The sequence below is a fragment of the Stigmatopora argus genome, chromosome 11 (genome assembly GCF_051989625.1).
Source record: "Stigmatopora argus isolate UIUO_Sarg chromosome 11, RoL_Sarg_1.0, whole genome shotgun sequence".
Taxonomy (NCBI): domain Eukaryota; kingdom Metazoa; phylum Chordata; class Actinopteri; order Syngnathiformes; family Syngnathidae; genus Stigmatopora; species Stigmatopora argus.
Window position 1 is genome coordinate 13976675 of NC_135397.1, and position 25498 is coordinate 14002172.

The 25498-nt window shown below is 38.7% G+C and overlaps 2 protein-coding genes across 3 annotated transcripts; one reads left to right on the plus strand and one right to left on the minus strand.

Moving 5' to 3' along the window:
• Positions 1-124: 124 nt before the first annotated feature.
• On the minus strand, positions 125-10105 carry scdb (stearoyl-CoA desaturase b). 2 transcript variants are annotated; one of them, XM_077613143.1, is made up of 6 exons: positions 9836-10105; positions 9525-9764; positions 7336-7466; positions 5179-5384; positions 2305-2537; positions 125-1094 (listed from the first exon to the last, which is right to left on the minus strand). In XM_077613143.1, exons 2-6 carry the CDS (start codon positions 9739-9741, stop codon positions 895-897), a joined length of 987 nt encoding a protein of 328 aa, XP_077469269.1. In that variant the 5' UTR covers positions 9742-9764; positions 9836-10105; the 3' UTR covers positions 125-894. The 2 variants fall into 2 exon arrangements, with proteins under 2 accessions (XP_077469269.1, XP_077469268.1); XM_077613142.1 differs by having other exon boundaries at positions 9525-10103.
• Positions 10106-10345: 240 nt separating this feature from the next.
• cfap36 (cilia and flagella associated protein 36) lies at positions 10346-24012 on the plus strand. The gene is made up of 11 exons (XM_077613140.1): positions 10346-10724; positions 12638-12702; positions 13094-13195; positions 13291-13405; positions 13964-14051; positions 15115-15250; positions 15334-15420; positions 21327-21426; positions 21493-21623; positions 22507-22671; positions 22739-24012. The coding sequence occupies exons 1-11, from the start codon at positions 10619-10621 to the stop codon at positions 22820-22822; spliced, it is 1179 nt and encodes a 392-aa protein (XP_077469266.1). The 5' UTR covers positions 10346-10618; the 3' UTR covers positions 22823-24012.
• The last annotated feature ends 1486 nt before the right edge of the window (positions 24013-25498 follow it).

Sequence of the window (25498 nt, forward strand, 5' to 3'; positions counted from 1 at the left end):
CAGCTGGGATAGGCTCCAGCAGCCCCCACGACCCGAGTGAGGATAAAGCGGTTCAGAAAATGAATGAATGAGTAGAGAATGAGCAATATCATCCTAAAAAAATGTTGATGACACGTAATTTTTTGTACACAAACACAATCTTTCTGACTTTATTTTCAGGGTTAGGTATTGGTCAAAATTCTCTCAAAAGTCCGGATTAATTGATGCACTCATTTATTTCTATAGAGTTTGACCTGCTATAATATGATACAAGGGAATGGCAAAGGTTTATTATGATACATATGTAGTCATTTTTAGCAGTCTCAACAGATACCTATTGTTTACCAGTCACTCTCAAAACCACAGTAATCAATTCACTTGGATGGTTTTTGAATATGTTAACATGTGCAGCTCCCCCTTGTAAAGTGTATTAAACCCCACACGTGATTCCATCTGTCCGACTGCTATTCTGTCTTCTTTCCTTCTTATCTAAAGGTGAAACGTTTCCTTCAAATCAAAAGTAAAATCTTTAACATACACAATGAGGGAGAGAATTCCGCGCTCGTGCAGATAAACCTGTTGACTCCAGCTACAATGTACGCAATGTATTTCATTCATTGTGTGACTAGATGCCGAATAGACGACAAATGTGAAGTCAGTCGGTTTAGTTGAGATAATCATTTCAACAAAAGCACTTTTAGTGAAGTAAGGATTTTTTTAATATCTTTCTGATAAATCATATATTTCAATGTCCGGGTGATCGAAACCGTACCTTCTTGAAATGCGTCAAAAGTGAGTACAGTGCAGTGGAAAAAGAACCAGAAAAGGACAGGCACTTGTGAAAACCTACTGTCTGCAGGCCGCGCATGTTCGAAAATCATAACCACGGAAACGGGTCGCAGCTTTGTTGGCAACTCAGCCACTTATAGGGCTGCCATCGCCCGTCCGCTGTGCGCGAGCCGTGATCATCTCCCGGGTCGCCGACCTACGTCCGCTGGCCAGACGTAGGAAGCACATGAGGTCGATGAAGGCTGTAGTGAGGTTGAAGCTCCAGCCGAACTCGCTGGTGGCGTAATCAAAGGGGAATGTGTGGTGGTAGTTGTGGAAGCCTTCTCCTGGGGAAAGAAATCTCATTAGTTTACTTGGCTTTGACTTGTGAACGCAAATTTGAGATACAACTGTTTGAAGGCAGCAGCAAATTCAGCTCAACTCACTTCACACTAACTTCAGGTTCAAATGTAATGTGATGGATTTCATGTTTTAACATACACATTTTATAGTTAAAAGGGAATAACATTAATACAAAGAGGCAATGTGATAATAATTTTATATATGTATGTATGTATGTGTATATATGTATATGTATATATACACATACACATACATGTATGTGTATATATGTATATGTATATATACACATACACATACCTATACATATACATAAGGTTGTTTAACAGTTCACGTGATAAGTTTCACATGAAATTTAATGTGATAAATGTCATGCTTTAACTTAAATTTGTGTTACAACAGGATATATTGTGGGCTATAACAGGATGTGATCAGTTTGATGTTTTTAATGTTTTATATAATCCTTATAAAGCGTGATTTATGGGTGTGTGTGTATGTGTGTGTTAAGATTCTCTCGCTTCGTTTGTCCAAACCGTGCAACGTAGAGAGTTGAAATTGTTCATGGTGGCCAGAAACGGCTGTCGGATCCTGATAGACGAGTGATTAAATTTTTCAAAAGAATTTTTTTTAATAGCGGAACAATTGTCTTTAGGTTCTAAACAAGCAGCTTCGCCGGTCCCCCTGCTTGTAAATATTAACTGGATAATTGATGATTAATATAACATTTTAATCTGATACATTTTATGATAGGATAAATTAATCACATATGATGAGCAATTTAGTTTTACTGTAATAGGTTACCATGTGTAATTTGTTGAATTTTGTGGTAAAATATTGTAAATTTGACATGTTATAAGTTACACTTTATAACATGATTAGGATTACATTATATAGCAATAATCATTTTAGAGTGAGACAGTGCATGTTTTGGTGTAAAACATTTACATTAAGCGTGATGTAATGAAGGAAGAAAAAAATATAGTTTTATATTTAATGTTGGGATTTTTTTGTTATAGTTTAAATTTTATGTCAACTTTGCTGCTGAATCCTTCTAGAAGAAGCATCTACAATCAAGCCGTTGTTATAACAAAGATGTTCATCCAAAACACAAATTTAATGTGAGTTTCTTTGCTGGCCTAAACCCAATCAAAAGCCACATTAACATCCTAAATTGTAGCGTTTCCTGCATTTTCTTACCCATGGCGCTGAAGGCGACAATTGGGTTTTCCCGGGGGTTGATGTTGCGGTCGTAGGGCCGATTACCCCACATGTGCGCAGCGCTGTTGACCAGCCAGGTGGCATTGAGAGCAGCAGTGTACCTCAGCAACCCGGGTAGGAAGTATCCCACCAGGAGGGACTCCCCCCAGAAGTACCAGGGTACCATCATAGGCACGAGGAAGCACAAGATCAAGACAGAGAGCTTGTAGTGCCTGAAACCAACACACATCAAGTAAATATGACACTATTAGGAGTGTGTATTACCTCTTATCTGGCGATAAGATTCATATCACGATTCATAGGGCACAATTCGACTCCGATTAATCCTAAAGCCACACTGAAGACGATAATTGCGATTTTTGTCTATCACTTTGGAAAAAGTAATCAAAAAGTACATTTATATCAATTTATTTCTGAAAAATCATTCAGCACTAAAGTAAACATGTTGTCTTATGTTTTAACAACATATGGCCTTTATTACAACATTTTTATCAGTTTTATTGCAAATATTGCAAACAAAAAAATAAAAATCTAAAAGGATGTATTGCACTCAATAACGAAGTTATCAATTATCATTTTTTAATGGCAGGTCAAAACTGTAGTTTGCGCATTCCAACTACCACAGGCCCAAAAGGCAAAATTAACTTTATTTAACACTTGTTTTTGTTTGGGCAATAAAATTTGATATTGACTTGAGCTGGGAAACAGCGTCCTCTTGCGTCCAAGCACGATTACTACATGTCAGCACACTTCAAGGCGCTGCGCCTGGTTGCTGCATACTCTAGTGCAGGGGTCTCAAACATGCGGCCCGCGGGCCAACTGCGGCCCGCGGGACGATAATTTGCGGCCCCCGTCTTAATATGAAAGATCAAATTTTTTTTTTTTTTAATTTTTTTTTTTTTTTTTTTTATTTATTTTTTTTTTTTTTTGGTGGGCGGGACATCGGCCGGGCTGTCCAGTGCCTCGCTCACTCACTCATTCATTCCTCCAATCAGCTGGGCGGAGGAGAAGCCGTGAGGCCGATCACTCCGCTCGGCGCGCACACTCCTCCGCTGCTCTCAGCATAGAACTGAATGAGGCGCTATGATCCGTGATCCAGCCTGTGTCAGTGTCTGTAGCCATCTCCGCGATTGAAACGGAGAGCGAAAGTGCACATGCGCCACAAACCCGCGAGACTGAATGTGAAAGATCAACCCGAGACTCATTCCAAGTGGAAAAACATATTACAGAGCCCCAGAGATGTCTCTTTCAAAGCCTGCGGTGAAGAGAAAGGTCGGTGATGAGCACAGACAGTTTCAAGAAAAGTGGGGAGTGCAATATTTCTTTGTTGAACACAGGGGCACCCCGACGTGTCTCATTTACACTGAAAAAGTTGCGGTGCACAAGGAATACAATTTGAAACGTAATTGTACTACGAGACATGCTGTGGAGTACGAAAAATACCAGGGAGATGAGAGAGCCAACCAGGTTGCCAGTCTTAAAACACGTCTTCTGAGGCAACAGGATCTCTTCAAGAAGGCTACCAAAGACAGTAATGCAGCAGTCAAAGCTAGCTACGCCGTTTGTGAGTTGATTGATCCTGTGCTAAGTGATCCCAAATGGCTCATGGACTTGGCTTTTCTTGTTGATATCACACATGAGCTTAATGTACTGAACAAGAAGCTACAAGGCCAGGGGCAACTTGTCAGTGCTGCCTATGACAACGTGAGAGCATTCTGCACTAAACTTGTGTTATGGAAAGCCCAGCTCTCTCAGACAAACCTTTGCCATTTCCCAGCATGCAAGGCTCTTGTGGATGCAGGCACACCATTCAGTGGTGAGAAGTATGTTGAGGCCATTTCGAAGCTACAGGAGGAATTTGATCACAGATTTGCAGACTTCAAGACACACAAAGCCACATTTCAAATTTTTGCGGACCCCTTCTCCTTTGATGTGCAAGATGCCCCTCCTGAACTTCAAATGGAGCTCATTGACCTGCAGTGCAACTCTGCACTCAAAGCCAAGTTCAGGGAGGTGAGTGGAGAAGCAGACAAGCTTGGGCAATTTTTGAGAGAGTTGACCCCCAGCTTCCCTGAACTTTCCCGAAGGTTCAAGCGGACCATGTGCCTTTTTGGGAGCACATACTTGTGTGAGAAGCTCTTCTCCACCTTGAACTTCAATAAGTCCAAGTACAGGTCCAGACTTACTGATGAACATCTTCAAGCTCTACTGAGGGTCTCCACTGCTTCCTCCCTCAAGCCAAATGTGACTATGTGAGAAGAAGCGCTGCCAGGTCTCTAGCAGCAAGGAGTAGGCAAAAGAAGCCGTGTTCAGAATATTTCATGTTCAATGTTCCATTCAAGTTCAGAAAGTTAAAGGTTAAAGAGCTGTTAATACAGACATTTGAAATGGAATAAAAATAATTCATTTTCTCTACTTAGCCAGCCAGTGTATATCTACTGTATGCTCATTAGTATTATTTGGTTTTATATTACTGATTGATTTATTTTTATTCATCTTTAAGTTAATTTATTTAATTCATTATTTTTTGTTAAAAAATAAAGGTATTTGATAACGTTGGAATGTTTTATCAGTGCTTTTCTTGTGGAAATCCTGATGCGGCCCAGTCTCACCCAGACTCGGCCTCTAGCGGCCCCCAGGTAAATTGAGTTCGAGACCCCTGCTCTAGTGGATGTGAGTGGGAAAGCACCCACCTATTGTTTATTTCCATCAAAAACACGTGTAAAGATCGTTTCACGGATTTTGAATCGATGTGAGAATCGTGCATCGCAATATCGCCACATACCACAGAATCAATTTTAAAAAAAAAACACCTTTAGACATTATGTGACAATTTTGTTTCCAAAAGCTCACCGTCTTTGGAACATGACCACTTTATCGGCCTTGAGGTCAGACAGCTCCAGTTTTCGTCCTTTCTCGATGACATCAGGGTGCTTGCGTATGAGTAGCCAACCCACGTGTGCGAAGAAGAAGCCTCTCTTGGCGTTATGCGGGTCAGCGTCTGTCTCTGAATACTTGTGATGGACGCGGTGGTCTCTCGCCCATTCGTAAATGTCGTTCTGCATGCCACGACAAACATTTCAGACACACTAAACTTTTGTGTTAGGTCTGATTTTTTTTTACAAATTTTGAGATGTTATCTAAACATTTGACTCCATATCACTGTGGCCAAGCACAGAAACATTGCTCATTCAGTATTGGCCCTCTCATTTTAAATGGATTGGAAGTCTGTCGCTGTCTCTTTATTCAAAAATAGAGGAAATATTCTGTTGATAAATTTGGTTAATTGAGAAACTTGGGGGTTAGGGTTAGAAAAATTAAAACAATTCAAAATCATTCAATGAATATTAAATTAGTCGATTAATTTGATGAATGATCAGTTGTTTCTGAAGCAATTATAGTAGTTTATAAAGCAATGGCCATTTTACAATGAAACTATTAACTTGGAGTTATGGGAGTGTAAAATGCAGGACTGAGGAGGATTGGACTCTTTGGAAATTTGGGGGAATTTATTCATTAATTCATTCATTTTCTGGAACGCTTTATCCTCTTAAGGGTCACGGGGGGCTGGAGCCTTTCCCAGCTTCAGGCACGAACAGGGGACACCCTGAATTGGTGACCAGCCAATCGCACGGCAGAAGGAGACAGACAACCATTTATTCTCACAGTCATACCTAGAGGCAATTTACAGTGTTCAACGAGCCTCTGCTTCATGTTTTTGGGGGGGATGTGGGAGGAAACCGTAGTACCCGGAGAAAACTCACTAAGAAACACAAAGAACATGTATATTCCACACAGGTGGACTGATCTGGATTTGACCCCAGAACTCAGACCCACTCATCCTCTGGGCCGCGGAAGTTATTCATGGATTTTATATAGTTATAAATAAATAAAAAATATCAATTAAAATAACAAATAAAGAATACAAATATGTATATACTTATATTCTATATTTTCATCATTATTACTCCTATTGTTATTTTTGATTTAATGTCTTGTATATCAATGAGCCGCCTGATGTTCTACATAGTCTTTCACTCGCCTGACTTCGGTGCAGGCGAGGACTCGATTCCCGCTGGTGACGGTATGATTGTGAGTGGTGCGAATGGTCGTTTGTCTCTCTGTGTGCCCTACGTCCAGGGCACATGTGTCAAAGTGGCGGCCCGGGGGCCAAATCTGGCCCTAAATTTCCTGATTTCCCCCCTTTTAAATCAATAATTGTAATTTTCTAATCATTTTTTTCTGTGTTTTTAGTTCAAAAATCCTTTTGTAAAATCTAAAAATATATTTTAAAAAAGCTAAAATAAACATTGTTTTAGATCTATAAAAAAACTGAATATTCAGGGCTTTTAATCCAGTTCTTTTAATCCATTTATTAAAAAAAACCGAAATATTATATCTAAAATGGTCCGGCCCACATGAAATCGAGTTTACGTTAACGCGGCCCGCGAACCAACCCAAGTCTGACACCCCTGGTCTAGGGTGTAGTCTGCCTTTCGCCTAAAATCAGCTGAATGAATGAATAGCAATGAATATGGACAAGTGTCTTATTTTAATGTAAAATGTGTATTTGGGAAGCCTTTTGGGATGTGATTATTGATTTAGGGCTCTGTATAAACTTGAATTCCTTTTCATTCTTCTTCATTCATCAAAATTACACTGTCAATTCAAGTCTGCGTCTGCTATTGGGTGATTGACAGTGAGACTAAAATAAGTGGGAGGCATGCAGAATAAAAGTGATCATAATCGGCAATATAGTGAACCTTTTTCATTACTGGAATACTAATATACTAGATGTGGTTTTGTTTATTCGTGTCCTACGACCAATTTGGCTGGGATAGGAATAGCATGACCCTTGTGAGGATAAACGGTACGGAAGATGAATGAATGAAATGAAGTCATTGACGTCCACCCTAATTGAACTGCGAATACTTGCTGCCAGTCTGTCCCACTTGGACAGGATTGAATGCCTGCACGTCACCCTCAAGGACTGATACACGATGGTTTTACCTGAAAAGCCATTGAATTAGCAAGAGCGAGGAAGGCTCTAAGGGGCGGCGTTGCCGTGTAGGATCTGTGACTCCACAACCTGTGCGCGCCCGCCGTCACACCGAGAGCACTGATGTAGAAGCATACAAAGCCTGGTGAGGGGGAAAAAAGCAAAACATAAACATAGCGTCACTACTGAAGAATCAGGTGAGCGGTTTGTTGCCCCGCTGTGGAAATGTGGGGATCTGCTGGCAGCCAAATACGAATTGTGTTGTGGTGCCACGCGCTTCACAATGGAATGCCTATGGGAGTGCTGATTGTGCTTTGTCTGCCACTGTTTAATAATATGCGGCCCAGCATTGCACAGACAAGACGTAGATGGGGGGTGGCGGGTGGACAAAGTGAAGACTGTTGAGGAATTTGTGAAATGTCATCATCATCTGATGCCTAAAAATGCCATGAATAATCCAATAGAAATGGTTTAATCTTGAGTATGATTCTAATATTGAGGACACAGATGTGATAAGCAGAAAATTGGTGCAAAACTATAACTCTACATTTGTATAACTAGTCCAATTTCTCATTTAAATTGAATGAAAAGCCTTTCTTTTTAAGGGATTTTAATAAAAACATACAATAATTGGTAGATCACATAAAAGTAGGATTTTTTTTAAAATAGAGGATCTGCTACAAAGTTGAGCAGTTTCTTGTTCAGTCATGTAATTCTGACGCAGCTGTGGTTGTACAATTGAATACAAAGTTTGCAAAGGTCAAGAAGAAGATTAATATATTGAACTCCAAATTTACTGTTGGGAGCGGAAAGGAAATTCCTAATCAAGTGAAGCATTTTGGGAATATTCAATGGCAATCTATTCATTGGAATAAAACGAATAAATGGCAAGTGAGTGGAAATGCTAAATCATTTGTCACACTAGCATAACAAAGAAAGAGTTTTGCACCAGATAAATAGTATCAGTCATAATATGCACAATCCCAAAATAAATGTGCATTGAATTGCTTTTAAAAACACGTTACTTTTCTACTTGTCTTCTATGGCATCTACACACAGAAATCTGATAGGATTTTTTCACTTTTCATTTTATCTTTGTGTTCCCATGTCTCTTTGGATTGGATTGGATTGGATTGGATAACTTTAGTCATCCTTTATTTGGGAAATTTCATTGTGGCAGTAGCAAGAGGGTGACTAGACAGAACAACAAAGCAAAGCACAAAGTACAAAGCTAATCAGAGTAAATGGGATCATTGAGAATCACCAAATCAAATCATTAAGACAGAAAAGCAGCAAAAACACAAAACGAGCAAGAGTGGATTTGTGAATTTACTTACTTTTGTGTAAGTTATTGTTTTATGTACAGCACTTGGCTTCCCTTGAGCATCTATTAAATGTGTTATACACACAAAATCCTCACAGTAAATTTTATAACATAAGAAAATATTAGATTAGATCAATCTTTATTGATTTCCATAAGAAAATATATTTTTACATCAGTTTAAGGTGACGCAAGACCAGCCTGTTCTGAGGATGATAATGATGAAAATAATAACAATAATAATTATTAATTGTAATGATAATAATAATAATAATTAATCATTATAATGATGTTGATAATAATGATAATAATAATAATAATGGTAACAATGATAATATTAATATTGGTAATAATGATAATGGCAATTCTAATGATGAAGATAATAATGATAATAATAATTAGTTTTTATTATTATTAGCATTATTATTATTATTATTATTGTTTTTATTATTATTATAAATTAGAATTTAAAAACAAGTCATCCAAGGAGGGACATTTCACTTGTATGCATACAGAATAATGCTATTGTTCTGGCAATAAAACAAGAAAATATTTTTGAGTAATACCACATTGGTTTAAGATTTAGTATGAATGTTAAAATCACAATTAACATATACATTTTTAAAAATTTGATCAATTCAAATTATTTTGGAATTGTTTACATGTTACATCCCATCACTTACTCTTGTTTTTCCCAAATATATATTGAGGTATTTTTACTTTGATAAAAAAAAATGTCTGCCATTAACGGCTAAAAACGTCCAATCCATTTGGACGAGGAGACCCCCTTCCAGTCAAAATAGATTGGACCTCTACCACCGTCGATGTCTTTGGCACAGGACAATTCACTTTACCATAGGGTATGATTAGTGTACTTACTCCATATGAGCGTGAGCGCGCACGCATCTGGAATGAGGAAAACGCCATAGAGTGCGCCGGCGTGCAGGATCGCCATGACCCAGATGTTCCTCCACACTAGGGTCCAGGGGCGTCTGCTCCCTACTTTCTCCGCGTAGGTGTCGTCAAACACGTCCTCCAACGACTTTTCCGTGATTCCGTTGCTTTCGCCATGTGTGCTACAACTACTCTCGGGCATTTGACAAACGACAGTCGGCGAATCTACCCGAATCAGGAACACGTGAAAATATGATGGAAAAGAATCAGAAGAGTATTTCTTCGTCTGTGCTCACCTCAGAGATTCACTGAGATTCCAGTGGTAAAAAAAATGTTTGCGCGTGTCAATAAGGTCCTCCTTATTATGCAGTGTGTGTGTGTGTATGTGTGTGTTGGTCCAGAAATTCCTATTGGCTCTTTGCTTATCTAATAGTGTGTGCATGCGTGTGCGCGGGTTAACATTAGACAGTTTTGATGATAATTCAGCTGACTTGACTAGCTGGTACTATTATAGTTGTAGTTTTAAAAAAATAGTGTCGAAAGTTATAATAAAAATGATTTCAAAATGAATAGCTGTACACTGGTACGTATTTGGCTCCCCCTGTTGTGTGAGGATTGAATTACATATAAGGAAGTCGTTGTCTCTTGTTTTTTTTTAATCAATTTTCTTTTAAAATCAGTCCTACGCAAAATCACAGTTCTTAAAAGAGAAAATAAAATTTAAAACTTTTTGCTGGATTATCAGAAACTAAAATATGGTCCTTCAAATGTTCTCTTTTTTTCAAGGTGAGGAGCAGCTCTAGAGTGACGTCATTGTTACCGTGGCAACCAATCAGGCGTCACCACTCCACCTTGACTCCACGAGTGCGCAATTCTTTCCACTTTTGGTGGAGGAAAAACAGGCTACTTTCGTTTTTTTTCTGCAGAATGGAGAGCGTTTCGTGGTGCACAACAACCGCGGTCAATGTGTTGTGCATTCTGTCCACACCGTAGCGAAGCTGCGACGCGAGCGATCTTGCAGCAACGCCGTTCGTCTCGCCCAAGAAGCTGCCGCAGCCCCGCTGACTTTTGGAGCCAACATGGCGGAGGACGACAGCGAGTGGGTGGTTGAGAGCATCGTGGGTTACCTGGGAAGTCCCGAGTGGATCATCCCCGTTACGGACTTCATGGAGCACAAATGCACAGGTTACTTTTCTCATGTTTAAGAGACGGTTACCTCGTGTTCTTCGCTCTGTTGGCCCTGGCTCGGGATTTCTGCGCGCTACCATTTTGGTTCTCTGCCTGACGCTAATAATGCGCTTGGAGGGGTGTTTATATTTCTGGCGCTACTTAGCCTTGCCTTGCGAATAAAGCATTGTATGTTGACTAACAAGATAGGAACAACTAAGTGGATCCATATAAAGTTAAGGTATCGATTTTGATCCAATCTCAAGTGTTTCGATTCTGCCCCCCTCCATTTTGGCTCTGTGGCTGAAACAAATGCCAATGTGGAGAGCGTGAGATTGTGAAAAATTACAACAACAACAAAATCTATATTCTGTTTATCTGTTTTACAGTTGGCATTTTGGAGCCTGCTGGTGTTATCGTTTTAATTTAACAATATTTCTCAAGTTTCCAAAGCGACAAAAGGCGACTGATTAATTTGTTGACTGCAATTAATTTCGATTTCTGAGGAAAAAGTTATTGGACGTCTATCGTTGTCAGTAGCAGCCAATGAGTTAAATGGAGGACATACACATTGAAAAAATAATTATAATTTATTTGTTGCTTATCGTTTAGTTATTATTAATTTCATTTATTGCATGTCTATTTGGCTTAATTTATGGTTTTGTCTCAACATTTACATCTAAGATGGCATTTAAAAAATGTTACGTGGCAATTTTCAATACTAAGTACAGTGGTGCCTTGAGATATGAGCTTAATGCGTTCCGGGACTGAGCTCGTATGTCGATTTACTCGTATCGCAAACCAATGTTTCCCATAGAAATGAACTAAAAACAAATTAATTTGTTCCAACCCTCTGAAAAAACACCAAAAACAGGATATTAGATATGAAAAACATTTTTATTTGTAACAAATAACTAGTGGTTATGATGTTTAATAGTTCTAAAATTAGACGGATTTCGGGGAGGGGAGAGAGAGTTAGAGAGAGAGAGAGAGAGAGAGAGAGAGAGAGAGGGAGAGAGACTTTTTGCACGGCAACGCGCTCGTAATATAACATAAACAAATTTAAATGAACTTGGATTGCGATAGACACACAAAAATAAGTTTAATCCAACCTTACACTAAACTTAATTATAATTTTGTTTTACATTTTTCTACCTTTCTTCTCCCGGGTTGGCTCTATTTGCCCCGCCTCCACCCTGACTTTCAGTTACAGGAACCTATCGAGGGTTGTTTGCTTTTGTCTTCCCTTCAAAATATTCCGAAAATGATGCACACAAATGTCCTCGCACTAGGGTAGCGCACGGCCACTTGCCAACGAGAAGTAGTATACTCCTCTCGTATTATCGAGCAAACTCCGCCATTCTGCACTGACTAATGGGGGGGAAAACACAGAGAAAATGCAACGCTACGCCCAGTGCTCGTAGAGACATTACAAAAGGGAGTTGCGACGGGAAAGACGGTGCCCATGTTGTTCTCAAAAGCAGTCTCTCGCATTGGCCAACACCTGACTGTATGCTCGTATACCAAAATTGTATCTCAAATTGCTCGTATGTCGAGGTATTACTGTACAATACAGTATAATTACAGTGGCAAAACAGTTGACTGGTTGATAACCGTTAAAATCAAATTTAGATGTATTGAATTAATTTATTATTCATTGATGAAAAGGAAAGTTATCAAAGAATAAGATTCAAATTAATCTGAAGAGTTTAAGTATCACCAGGCTTCACCTTGAGTCATTAGCTGAACCTAATTCCCACGTGAAGAGTAATGCAATGTATGTAATACTATATTATGACATCAATTACTAAAACAAGAAGAAAAATATTTAAAAAAATATAAAGTTATACATATGAACTTTAAACTATATAAATTAGATACATTGTGAATGTCAAAACCCTTTGACTAATCTACATGTCGTTCCATTTCAGTGTTTGATGATGAAGATGAAAATAAGTTTGCATATACAGAAATCCATCAGCAGTATAAAACGTTGGTGAGTACAGCTATTTTAAACTTGCAAACAATTGCAGAAATACATATTAAAATCTGAACAAAAACAACTTCATTCTAAATCAAAATGCTTTTTCCCCTAATACACTCAGATGTGAAAATTCAGCTTTTATATCTGCATTGTTATTAGATTGTATTTATGAAATACTCCTAAAATTATATAAATTCTATTCATAAACCATTCAAATTAAGCAACACATTTTTACATCACATTTTCTTGTAGAAATGTTAAGTAACATCAGTAATCAAAACTAAATATGAACCCATAAAATATTTAATTGTTCAAATTGATCAGCAATTTTATTTGAAATACCTGTACACTGTTTTTTTTTTGATAAATCATTAAGCTACAACTGTATGTGCTGCTTGTGCAGGTGGAGAAGCTTTTAGAAAATTACATGCAAGAGGTTGGCATCAACGAGCAGCAGTTTTCAGAGGCATGCACCTCCCCTTTCGCAAAGTCCAAAACGGTTCAGGTACGCTGGCCATTGTTTTGGCACTCCACTTGTTGTCTTAAGAGAACATTTAAAGTACAAACACTGACCATACTCTTTTATCATTTTATTCTTAGTCTGTATTCCAACCAGTCCTTGCTACAGACGACTTCCAGATGTTTCGCTCCTTGATGGTCCAAAAGAACATGGAGTTGCAGCTTCAGGCCCTGCGGGTCATCAAAGAGAGGAATGGTAAGGTTTAATCTTGCAGATTTACATTTTAAATTTATATCTATTGGAGTTAAAACTTAACATACCTGCCACATTTGCAGGAATAAAGGGATTAGTATTAGTAATAATATAAAAGAGCTTTAAAAAGGAAGAAAAATGGCTTTTCCTGTCAGTGATAAGATTCTGGAGGCTTGTCTGCGCTGACTATCAATCATATAACCAGCACTTGTTAGCATTGGTGCTATTTTGTTTAACATGCTCTTTTCCTCTCAATAAATCATGCATGTTTAAACTATCTGAGCTAGAAGATAGCGTATTTATAAGTGTTTCTGTTAGTACATACACATTCACATATATACATATACACACATACATATATTCATATACACATATACATACATATGTATGTATATATATATATAAATATATATATATATGTGTGTATATGTATGTATATGTAGATGTATATATGTATATATAGATGTATATATATGTATATGTATATATGTGTGTATATGTATATATATATGTAGATGTATGTATATGTATATGTCTTCTAAAGTTACAAACATCATCCAGGAGCGCTTCCTGATTGTCTGACCGACGGTGACGACGTGATGACCGAGTTGCAGCAGCAAGAGATGAAAATCCTACAGGAAGTCCTCAAGTAAGTTTTCTTTTAATTAAAATATTTACTTGTAATTACCTCTTTAAAGTTGGCCATAATTCTGGCCTGCTCTCATAAATTGGATTTAGTGAGCGGCATTCTGACCCAGAAGAACAGTCCTCTTTAAGCCACTTAGGCTCAGGCTAATTTGGGTAGGGGCCATTGATACTAATGATAAGTTGCTGCTGAGGAAGAATGAGTATTTTTAGCCACTTTGTCCTACCTAGTCAGTATTTACCAAGGCCTTACTCCAGGAAACACCACAGGAATGTATGGTCGAGTTTTTTCGGGAGGGCTTACCAATCTTCTGAAGAAGGGCAAAGTTACTGACCTGACTTTTTTTTTAAACTCCTCTACTGCCATTATTTGGGCAAGACGCCCAAACAGTTTTCTCGAAGGTAGGTTGGCTCCCAGGTAAAATGGAACTGAAATATGTCCAATCACAGCCAACAATCCCAGTTTACAGTAAATTACTTGGATGCCAATTGTTGTCCATTACAGGCAATGATTTGAATTTAGGACAAAATACAGAAAATTGAAGATTTGAATTTAGGACAAAATACAGAAAATTGAAGATTTGAATTTAGGACAAAATGCAGAAAATTGAAGTTTACAAAACTATGCTTCATAAAATGCTCACTTGGGCCAGAGATGGCGACAGGATGTACAGATGTGTCGCGCACCATAGTTGCTGTATCTCAGAAATACCACGTGCAATGATTTTTCTCAAGATCTTCCCTTCAAAGTAACACATTTGTACTCCCTATTAAAACCATGAATATGGAGGTGAAAATTGTGAATTAGAGGGCGGCTTATATGCGAGAAATTGTAAAATTTGACTTTTTTAAAGCAATTTTAAGAGTGCAGCTTATCAGCGGGGGTGGCAAAAATGTGAGGAAATACAGTAAAACAAAACCTGGTAAAAATCTGACAGAGTTTCCACCTATAACTCAGATTTCAGCACTCACTCGTGCCCATATTTTCAGCCCTTATTTTCAAACACATTTCATGTATTTAAAAGAAAAGATGTCAGAGTTGATGATTAGATTTTTTTGTCCTTCAGAAAGTCCAAAGAGGAGTACGATGAAGAAATGTCATTGAGGTTGCTGCTAGAAGACGATCGTGCGTGTTCTACATCGAGTGTCGAAGCCCCAAAGACCCTCTTTCAAGCCCCTGCGCAAGATGGCAACCGTGCCAAGGTAACCTCAAATTAGTGCCACAATTTGAATTTTCAGTCTTACAATTTCCTGCAGTCTTTAATCGAAATAATGGTTTATTCCAGACTCATCCCCAACCTGACGACAGGAGCACAGATGCTCAACGAGCCCAAACAATGACCGCAAAGAACGCACCCACTCAGTCCAATCAGGTTAGCAAAAAACACTAGCTGCCAATGAGCAAATTGGCAAGATAGATAGTACCGTATTTTCACGACTATATGGCGCATCGTATTTTTAGCCGCAGTGTCAGTAACGAGTCCTATTTCTGTATTTTAAACACACAAAGGACGCACCGTTTTTAGACGCATACAGACGCTCCCCTACTTACGAACATTCAACTTACGAACAACGGTACATACGAACATGTCTGCAAATTGCGTTTAAGTCCAAAAATGTTCGCAAGTCCAATTTTGTATTTCGCTCCTTTTTCGGAGTAGTACTTCTTTCCGCCGCTAATACCGACGCCTGGCGCTGTGAGAGCTCAGCTCACCCAGCATCTACCTTCTTCTTCGTTGCAATGCGGAAGTGCGTGAATGTATCTCCAGTGTGCAAAGAACCTTTTTCATTTGTATCATTAAATATCTCATGCATCCAATATTGAATATGGTTGGTAAAAAGCTAAAGGCTTCTATTGAGGGAGTTGCAAGGAAGAGGCAAGCCATTTCATTTGAAACGAGTGGCAATAATAACGAAGCTTGATGCGCGTGAGAGTGGTGATTGTTTCACGGGCATACAACTTCAATCGTTTGACCGTCAGTACCATTTATAAACAGAAAGATCGAGCAGCAGGACCCAAATATTGAACGTTGCACAAAGTTTGCAAATCAATTGACTGATGCCATACAGTGCTCCCGCATCATTTATGATGAAAAGAAGAAGAAAACTGTGCAATCGTCATTAGGTCGCTTCTTTTGGCCAGTTTCTAATACATAAATGTCTCTCTCTCTCTACAGTACTGTACATATTCTCTCCATTGTATTAAATGTTTTTTTTCAGTACAAACCAATGCGTGTTACTTATACAAGCCTTAAACATACAAATGCACTTGTATAAACCTTCAATATACTTATATTGGCCTTAAACATAAATTATAATACAAAATATAGCACTGAATCAACTTACAAACAAATTCAACTTATGAACAATCGCTCGGAACCAATTGCGTTCGTAAGTAGGGGAGCGTCTGTATATGTTATATATTATATATGAATATCTAACCGCAATAGCGCTGGCTACCGGAAGCAGCCCCAGGCTCTTTTTCCGGTTTCCGGTGCGCAGTGACTGCTGGGAAACATAGTTCTTGCACGCTACACCCACACGCTAAAAACACGTTTTTAAAAAGGCAACGGAAGCTAAACTGAGTTCGGTTGTACTTTATTTAAGCATTTTACAACGTACTCACGTCATCATCACCCACAAATCCATCAAAGTCCTTATTTTCTGTGTCTGAATTGAACAATTGTCCAAATTAGTCATCGAAAACGCTGAGTTTTATACGTTCGTCCAGGCGGCCACAATCCATTCGCCAATAGTAGCTAGCTGGTAGCTAGCGTAACTTTTCCAATGGTGCTTTCCATGCTTTGTCAAGCTGTATTGATGTCGATGTATACAGGCCACAGTGCATTCACAAATAGTAGCTAGCTGGTAGCTAGCGTAACTTTTCCAACGGTGCTTCCCATGCTTTGTCAAGCTGTATTGATGTCGATGTATACAGGCCACAATCCATTGGGTGTACAGACGCTCCCCTACTTACGAACATTCAACTTACGAACAACGGTACATACGAACATGTCTGCAAATTGCGTTTAAGTCCAAAAATGTTCGCAAGTCCAATTTTGTATTTCGCGCCTTTTTCGGAGTAGTACTTCTTTACGCTGCTAATACCGACGCCTGGCGCTGTGAGAGCTCAGCTCACCCAGCATCTACCTTCTTCTTCGTTGCAATGCGGAAGTGCGTGAATGTATCTCCAGTGTGCAAAGAACCGTTTTCATTTGTATCATTAAATATCTCATGCATCCAATATTGAATATGGTTGGTAAAAAGCTAAAGGCTTCTATTGAGGGAGTTGCAAGGAAGAGGCAAGCCATTTCATTTGAAACGAGTGGCAATAATAACGAAGCTTGATGCGCGTGAGAGTGGTGAGCGTTTCACGGGCATTGAATCGTTCGACCGTCAGTACCATTTATAAACAGAAAGATCGAGCAGCAGGACCCAAATATTGAACGTTGCACAAAGTTTGCAAATCAATTGAATGATGCCATACAGTGCTACCGCATCATTTATGATGAAAAAAAGAAGAAAACTGTGCAATCGTCATTAGGTCGCTTCTTTTGGCCAGTTTCTAATACATAAATCTCTCTCTCTCTCTACAGTACTGTACATATTCTCTCCATTTTATTAAAAAAAAAAAAATCAGTACAAACCAATGCGTGTTGCTTATACAAGCCTTAAACCTACAAATGCACTTATATAAACCTTCAATATACTTATATCGGCCTTAAACATAAATTATAATACAAAATATAGCACTGAATCAACTTACAAACAAATTCAACTTATGAACAATCGCTCGGAACCAATTGCGTTCGTTAAGGCTTTTTTTCTTAAAAAATGACATAGTATTGTAAGGCTTTTTTCTTAAAAAAAACGACATAGTATTGTAAGGCTTTTTTTTTCGTAAAAAACGACATAGTATAGTAAGGCTTTTTTCTTAAAAAACAACATAGTATAGGCTTTTTTCTTTAAAGACGACATAGTATAGTAAGGCTTATTTTCTTTAAAAACGACACAGTATAGTAAGGCTTTTTTGTCTTTAAAAACGACATAGTATAGTAAGGCTTTTTATTTACAAAAAAAGACCATGTATAGTAAGGCTTTTTTCTTAAAAAACGACCATGTATAGTAAGGCTTTTTTGTTTAAAAAAGACCATGTATAGTAAGGCTTTTTTTCTTAAAAAACGACAAAGTATAGTAAGGCTTTTTTTCCTAAAAAAACGACATAGTATAGTATGGCTTTTTTCCCCTAAAAAAACGACATAGTATAGCATGGCTTTTTTTCTTGAAAAACGACATAGTAGAGGAAGGCTTTTTCCCTAAAAAACGACATAGTATAGTATGGCTTTCCCCCCTAAAAAACGACATAGTATACCATGGCTTTTTTTCTTGAAAAACGACATAGTAGAGGAAGGCTTTTTCCCTAAAAAACGACATGGTATAGTATGGCTTTTCCCCCTAAAAAACGACATAGTATAGTATGGCTTTTTTTCTTAAAAAACGACATAGTATAGTAAGGCTTTTTTTCTTAAAAAACGACAGAGTATAGTATGGCTTTTCCCCCCTAAAAAACGACATAGTATAGCATGGCTTTTTTTCTTGAAAAACGACATAGTAGAGGAAGGCTTTCCCCCCTAAAAAACGACATAGTATTGTATGGCTTTTTTCCTTTAAAAAACGACATAGTATAGTAAGGCTTTTTTTCCTAAAAAACGACATAGTATAGCATGGCTTTTTTTCTTGAAAAACGACATAGTAGAGAAAGCCTTTTTTTCTTAAAAAACGATATTGTATAGTAAGGCTTCTTTTCTTAAAAAAACGACATAGTATAGTATGGCTTTTCCCCCTAAAAAACGACATAGTATAGTATGGCTTTTTTTCTTTAAAAACGACATAGTATAGTAAGGCTTTTTTTCTTAAAAAACGACATAGTATAGTATGGCTTTCCCCCCTTAAAAAATGACATAGTATAGTATGGCTTTTTTCCTTTAAAAAACGACATAGTATAGTAAGGCTTTTTTTCCTAAAAAACGACATAGTATAGCATGGCTTTTTTTCTTGAAAAACGACATAGTAGAGGAAGCCTTTTTTTTCTTAAAAAATGATATTGTATAGTAAGGCTTCTTTTCTTAAAAAACGACATAGTATAGTAAGGCTTTTTTTCTTTAAAAAAATGACATAGCAAGTAAGGCTAAGAGAGTCGGAGAATAAATCTGACTTCTGATTCTTCACCTTCTAGTTGTTGCTGTGGTCCACTGGCAAAATCATTGGGTCAGAACATGAGGCGGGAATAAGGAGTGAGTTCAATTCCACTCGTTGCAGTTCTCAAATTGTTTATTGAGGTAATGGAAAGGATAAATACAACTTCCAACTTTACTGTGGTGCAGTGGCAAAGACAATGGGTCAGAACTTCAGGTGGACTCAAGTTCAAATCAGAAGTGAGTTTGATTCCACTCTTTGCAATTCTCAAATTGTTTATTGAGGTAATGAAAAGGATAAATAGAACTTCCAATCACTTCATTTCAGAAGACACTGTGGTCCAGTGGCAAGAACAATGGGTTGAAATTGAAGTTGGACACAAGTTCAAATCTGGAGTGAGTTCAAGTCCACTCTTTGCAAATCTCAAATTGTTTATTGAGGTGATGAAAATGATAAATATAACTTCCAATCATCTCATTTCAGAAGTCACTGTGGTCCAGTGGCAAAGACAATGGGTCAGACAGACCTCAAATTACTGGATTTGACTGCCATGTGGGAAATGGGGTTCGAATCCCGCTCTCGTTTGACTAATCACTACACTAGTAGTTCAGTAAATGGGTAATCCTTTTTTCATTCAAATAAAAACTTAGTCATTTTTTTCAGCAAAACAATATTTCCGGTCAGCCTTCGGCTGACTGCCGACACCATACAGTTGTTGACTGGCGACACCGGGACGTGAACCCTCGACACCCATGTCGCAGGCAGGTGACTGAACCACTACACCACGAGGCGGCCCGCCTATACATGATTGGAAGTTATATTTATCCTTTTCATTACCTAAATAAACAATTTGAGAATTGCAAAGAGTGGAATTGAACTCATTCCTGATTTGAACTTGAGTCCACCAGAAGTTCTGACCCATTTTCTTTGCCACTGGACCACAGTGACTTCTGAAATGATGTGATTGGAAGTTATATCTATCCTTTTCATTACCCCAATAAACAATTTGAGAATTGCAAAGAGTGGAATTGAACTCATTCCTGATTTGAACTTGAGTCCACCTGAAGTTCTGACCCATTGTCTTTGCCACTGGACCACAGTGACTTCTGAAATGATGTGATTGGAAGTTATATCTATCCTTTTCATTACCTCAATAAACAATTTGAGAATTGCAAAGAGTGGAATTGAACTCATTCCTGATTTGAACTTGAGTCCACCTGAAGTTCTGACCCATTGTCTTTGCCACTGGACCACAGTGACTTCTGAAATGATGTGATTGGAAGTTATATCTATCCTTTTCATTACCTCAATAAACAATTTGAGAATTGCAAAGAGTGGAATTGAACTCATTCCTGATTTGAACTTGAGTCCACCTGAAGTTCTGACCCATTGTCTTTGCCACTGGACCACAGTGACTTCTGAAATGATGTGATTGGAAGTTATATCTATCCTTTTCATTACCTCAATAAACAATTTGAGAATTGCAAAGAGTGGAATTGAACTCGAGTCCACCTGAAGTTCTGACCCATTGTCTTTGCCACTGGACCACAGTGACTTCTGAAAGTTTCAGTTTCTAATACATAAATCTCTCTCTCTCTCTACAGTACTGTACATATTCTCTCCATTTTATTAAATGTTTTTTTTTCAAACCAATGCGTGTTACTTATACAAGCCTTAAACATACAAATGCACTTATATAAACCTTCAATATACTTATATCAGCCTTAAACATAAATTATAATACAAAATATAGCACTGAATCAACTTACAAACAAATTCAACTTATGAACAATCGCTCGGAACCAATTGCGTTCGTAAGTAGGGGAGAGTCTGTATTGACAAAAGAACTACTACATATCCCAGCAGTCACTGCGCAGTACTTTGTCTACGGGAAAATAGTAGAGTCGGTGTACCCTATCAACTGATTCATTTTATTTTATCGTGATAACAATTTTAGTATTGGTCCATATATAAAGGATTATTAGGCGCCCTGTCTATTTTGGAGAAAGTTTAAGACTTTTATGTGCGCCTTATAGTCGTGAAAATACGGTATTTGATTTTTTTCCTCTCTTTTATCCCCCAGGTCAATGGCAAAACACCCCAAAACAACAGCACAGCCACAGCAGATGTTAAGCATGTGGACAAAAGCAACAGCTCCTCTTCCCTTTCTAACCGCACCCCTGGTAAAAGCAGAAACATTAGCGGTTCAGGCAGACTCAGTGTGTTAATGTGACCCAACGTGCCCACAGGGAGCGTTCAATGCAGCGCGGAGCCCCGAGTCCTGCCACCTGTAAGACATCCCATCAGCGCCGAGCAGATGGTGGCCGAATCGTTCCTGGAAGAAGCACACAAAGAGGCCGGCTTTCCACACCCTTACGATGTGAGTTGGCTTTGGGTCGCTTCATTAGGTACACCTGGATTTCAGTGAAACTTCCAGCCCAAACATTGAGGGGCACGGGGGTTATTGCTTACGTGGTATCCAAGCTGCATGATTCAGTTAAGGTAAAGCACTTGTTTAAATTAATTGGACATTCAAAATGTACATTACAGATTAGCTCAGTATAATACAATGTAAACTCTAATAAGTATAAACCACAACAATTCCAATAAACAGTGTTGTCTTGGTAAAGGCAGCCAATGATGTACAGCTTCAACGTACTGTTGTCCAAAAAGCGCCCTCAGTCTTCCAGGACAGGGGTTGCGAACACGTGGCTCTTGACCCACATACGACTCCCGGCCAAAACGAATGCGGCTCTTTGCTTCTTATAATATTTTGTATATACTGTGGCTCTTAGCCTCAATTTATGTTTCTCTTATTTTTAATCTCTTAAAACACTCAAATTCATCAGGGCCCATTAAAACCAAATAATAAATTATACAGTCATACCTCTACTTACAAAATGAATTGGTTCCAGAACTTTTATCGTAACTTGAAAATTTTGTAAGCAGATGTGTACTTTACATTTAAATTCTCTATTTCGTTTCACGGTCCTAAGGAAATGATTTTTTAATGTCTTAAAATAAATAAAGCATATGAAAATGTGCCCTGCGCCGCTGAAATAGTTCCCTCTATAATGGGAGATGTGATGTGCCAGATGATGGCAAGAGCTCGTTCTACCATGGCCGAAAGCCGTCCACTTTGTAGTAGTTTAAAAATAATTTGGCAGATTGGATTTTTTTAATGCTGTTTACGAAGTAAAGTGTGGCTCTTTGACTCTGTTTCAAATTTTCTCTTTTATTTACTTGTTCGCCACCCGTTCCAGGAGCTGTCGACGTCTCAGCAGGAGTGCCTCCAGCAGAGGGCGTCTTACTTACGCGAGCAGCGCGACAAGCTGCACGCCCTAAAGAAGGACCAACGTGTCAAGCAGGTTGACCAAGAGGCACTTTGCTCCCCTGCCTCACCTGCGCCTCCTCCGCCTGCATCCTCTGTAAGTCCCATCATGATCCATCAGAGCGGGCAGGCCGCTCTTTTAATGCCGATTTTTCTTGCTTCAGGAGATTTCACCGGAAGAGCGCAAGAAGCTACAAAAGAGAAAACACTTGGCCAACAAACTGAAGGAGGAAGTCATCAAGAAATGAGCCCTGTGTGAATTTCTCACCTTTATTCTTCCATGGGACGCAATTGCACCACACTGATCCTGAAGGTGTGTTGACCCAGCCCCCACGGCTTAGCGAGTTTGGATAATTCCCAGCGTAGTAGTTACAATTGCTTTACATGCAAAAGTACATCTTGGCGGGTGAACTTCTCAATCAATTTTCCACACAAGGAGTGTTCCACCAGTGTGACGAGAATACCTCGAAGCTTAGAAGTCAGTTTTCTCCCCCGCTCATGCTGCGTCAGTTACTGAGCAATGTGGCTAAAAGTGAACCAAGTGCAAAATTGCAAAGCTAAAGTCAGTGCATATCCTCTGATCTGCTGGGGTTTTGAGGCTTTACTTCCAATGTACAGTATTACGTGTCGGCCTCACAGCTCTGGGGTCCTGGGTTCAAATCCAGGTCAGTCCACCTGTGTGGAGTTTGCATGTTTTCCCCGGGCTTGCGTGGGTTTCCTCTGGGTACTCCAATTTCCTCCCACATTCCAAAAACATGCATGGTAAGCTGATTGGACACTCTAAATTGCCCCTAGGTATGGGTGCGAGTGTGCATAGTTGTCCATCTCTTAGCTGGGATAGGCTCCAGCACCCACCGTGACCCTAATGAGGATAAAGCCGTTCAGAAAATGAGATGAGATAATTGTAACATTTTGAGAGAAAAGCGCGCATATTGCCCATTTCAAACAATGCGATAGGATTCGCAGGTGATTAAAATTTCGAACCATCTTTAAAATAATACACCTGCTGATTCAGTCGATTTTGGCCACATCGCTAAGTTCATACTTTTTTTTTTCTAATTCTGCAAGTGTTGTTCCTTACGCAGATAGCAAGGAGATGGAACAAAGGCAGTACAACTTGAAAGCGATGTACTACATACATTTGTCAAAGCCTGCGCTGACATATTGTTTATTCCTTTTTCCTCTAGACAACTTGGTCCTAAATATATGATGTTTTGCAACTAAATGAACATTGTGTCAGCTATATGTCAAGCTACTGTCCCTGAATGCAAGTATTGTAGTCAAACGAGCTAGTGCATTTACACGTGTCGTTTTGTTCATAATTGGATCTTATAGTGTGGGAATGTACAGTAGTTCGACGTAATCATAATGCACCATTAAGTACCTGTGCAATACTCAATACATTATGCTCTTGAATAAATTATCTTTTGTAAAGTCACCTGCCTCAACGTTTGCCTTTTTTGTATAAATTAGCATTCAACTAAAAGTGAATAAATTGTTGAATTGGGCGAATGTAAAGGCTGTTTTTAAAAAAAGCTGACAAGTTTGGAAAAAATAAAAAAAAGAATAGTACATGTAATAAGTCTTCAAAAAAAGCAGAAAGATAGCTTATCAAAGGAGAGAATGAATGGAGCCATGTTGTATTTGAATAAGAACCTCCTGTCAGCAAGGGCAATGAAGGTGAAACCTGCAGGTTTTGACATGACAATGATCCCAAACACACATCCCAGGTAACAAGAGTATCTTCCTGAGAAGCATTTCGAACTCCTGGAGTGGCCTAAACAGTCTCCAGATCTTAACCTTCTAGAAAATCTGTGAAGTGAGCGGAAAGACTATCGCCCAACAACTGGCCACAAAACATCATTGCTCTGAAAGAGATCTGCATGGCAATATCAGTAACCAAATGTGAAAACCTGATGAGGACTTACAGAAAACCAATGATCTCTGTCATTGCATTGGGTGTATACTAGAAGGATGTACATATATTGTATGTATACAAGTATGTATATTGATCAAATCCTTATTTTTAACCATAATTTGAAAATTAACTTAAAATCATTCAATATATTTTTTCTCATTTTATGACACATGCCTTTTAATTGCAATTAAAGAGTAGTCGTAATTGACATTAGTTAACCTCAATGTGATTAAATGTTTAAAACACTAATATTTCGCTCTGACTTTCCTATGGCTATCTTTAAAGTGCACATTTTAAATTGATTCATGTCTTGATAGTGGGAAAACTATTTTATTGCATTTTTTCCATTTTCTGAACCGCTTTATCCTTACTAGGGTCGCGGGGAGTGGTGAAGCCTATCCCAGCTGACTTCAGGCCAGAGGCAGGGGACACCGTAAATTGTTGGCCAGCCAATCACAGGGCCCAAGGAGATGGACAACCATTCACACTCATACCTAGGGGCAATTTAGTGTTCAACCAGTCGCCCATGCATTTTTGGGGGATGTGGGAGAAAACCGGAGTACTGGAGAAAACCCACGCAGGCCCAGGGAGAACATGTAAACTCCACACAGGTGGACCGACCAGGATTTGAACCCAGGATCCCCACTGTGAGGCCGATGCGCTAACCACTCAGACGCCGGGCCACCTGCACACAGTTTGAGTTACTTAAATCACACATTAACTTGTATTATCTTTGCATGAATTTAGAGTCATAGTTTACAGTGGTGTCTCTACAGATGAAATATTGCTAATTAAAAAATGTTGGGATTTGTAGTAGTTGTTGACCTGTGACAAACTACGAGCCTAGAATGATGTATTCACTTTATTCAACTTACTTTTATTCTTTCCTAATGGGGAAAAACATTTTAGGAGTGTGCTAGGTGTTTTTCTCCCTATTATCCGTTTGTATTGTGCCTCCCTTGTGTGCAGGGGGGAAAAGCGCAACAACTTCAAAAGGCATAAATAA

Bases quoted from the DNA above. Each gene is read 5' to 3' on its own strand.
- cfap36 (XM_077613140.1), top strand. From the start codon at position 10,619: ATGGCGGAGGACGACAGCGAGTGGGTGGTTGAGAGCATCGTGGGTTAC. The intron at 21,427-21,492 runs GTAAAAGCAGAA...ACGTGCCCACAG, and splicing joins CCTTTCTAACCGCACCCCTG to GGAGCGTTCAATGCAGCGCG. The intron at 22,672-22,738 runs GTAAGTCCCATC...TTCTTGCTTCAG, and splicing joins CTCCTCCGCCTGCATCCTCT to GAGATTTCACCGGAAGAGCG.
- scdb (XM_077613143.1), bottom strand. From the start codon at position 9,741: ATGCCCGAGAGTAGTTGTAGCACACATGGCGAAAGCAACGGAATCACG. The intron at 7,467-9,524 runs GTAAGTACACTA...CCCCCTCACCAG, and splicing joins CGCGCTCACGCTCATATGGA to GCTTTGTATGCTTCTACATC. The intron at 1,095-2,304 runs GTAAGAAAATGC...TTCTTTCCCCAG, and splicing joins TGTCGCCTTCAGCGCCATGG to GAGAAGGCTTCCACAACTAC.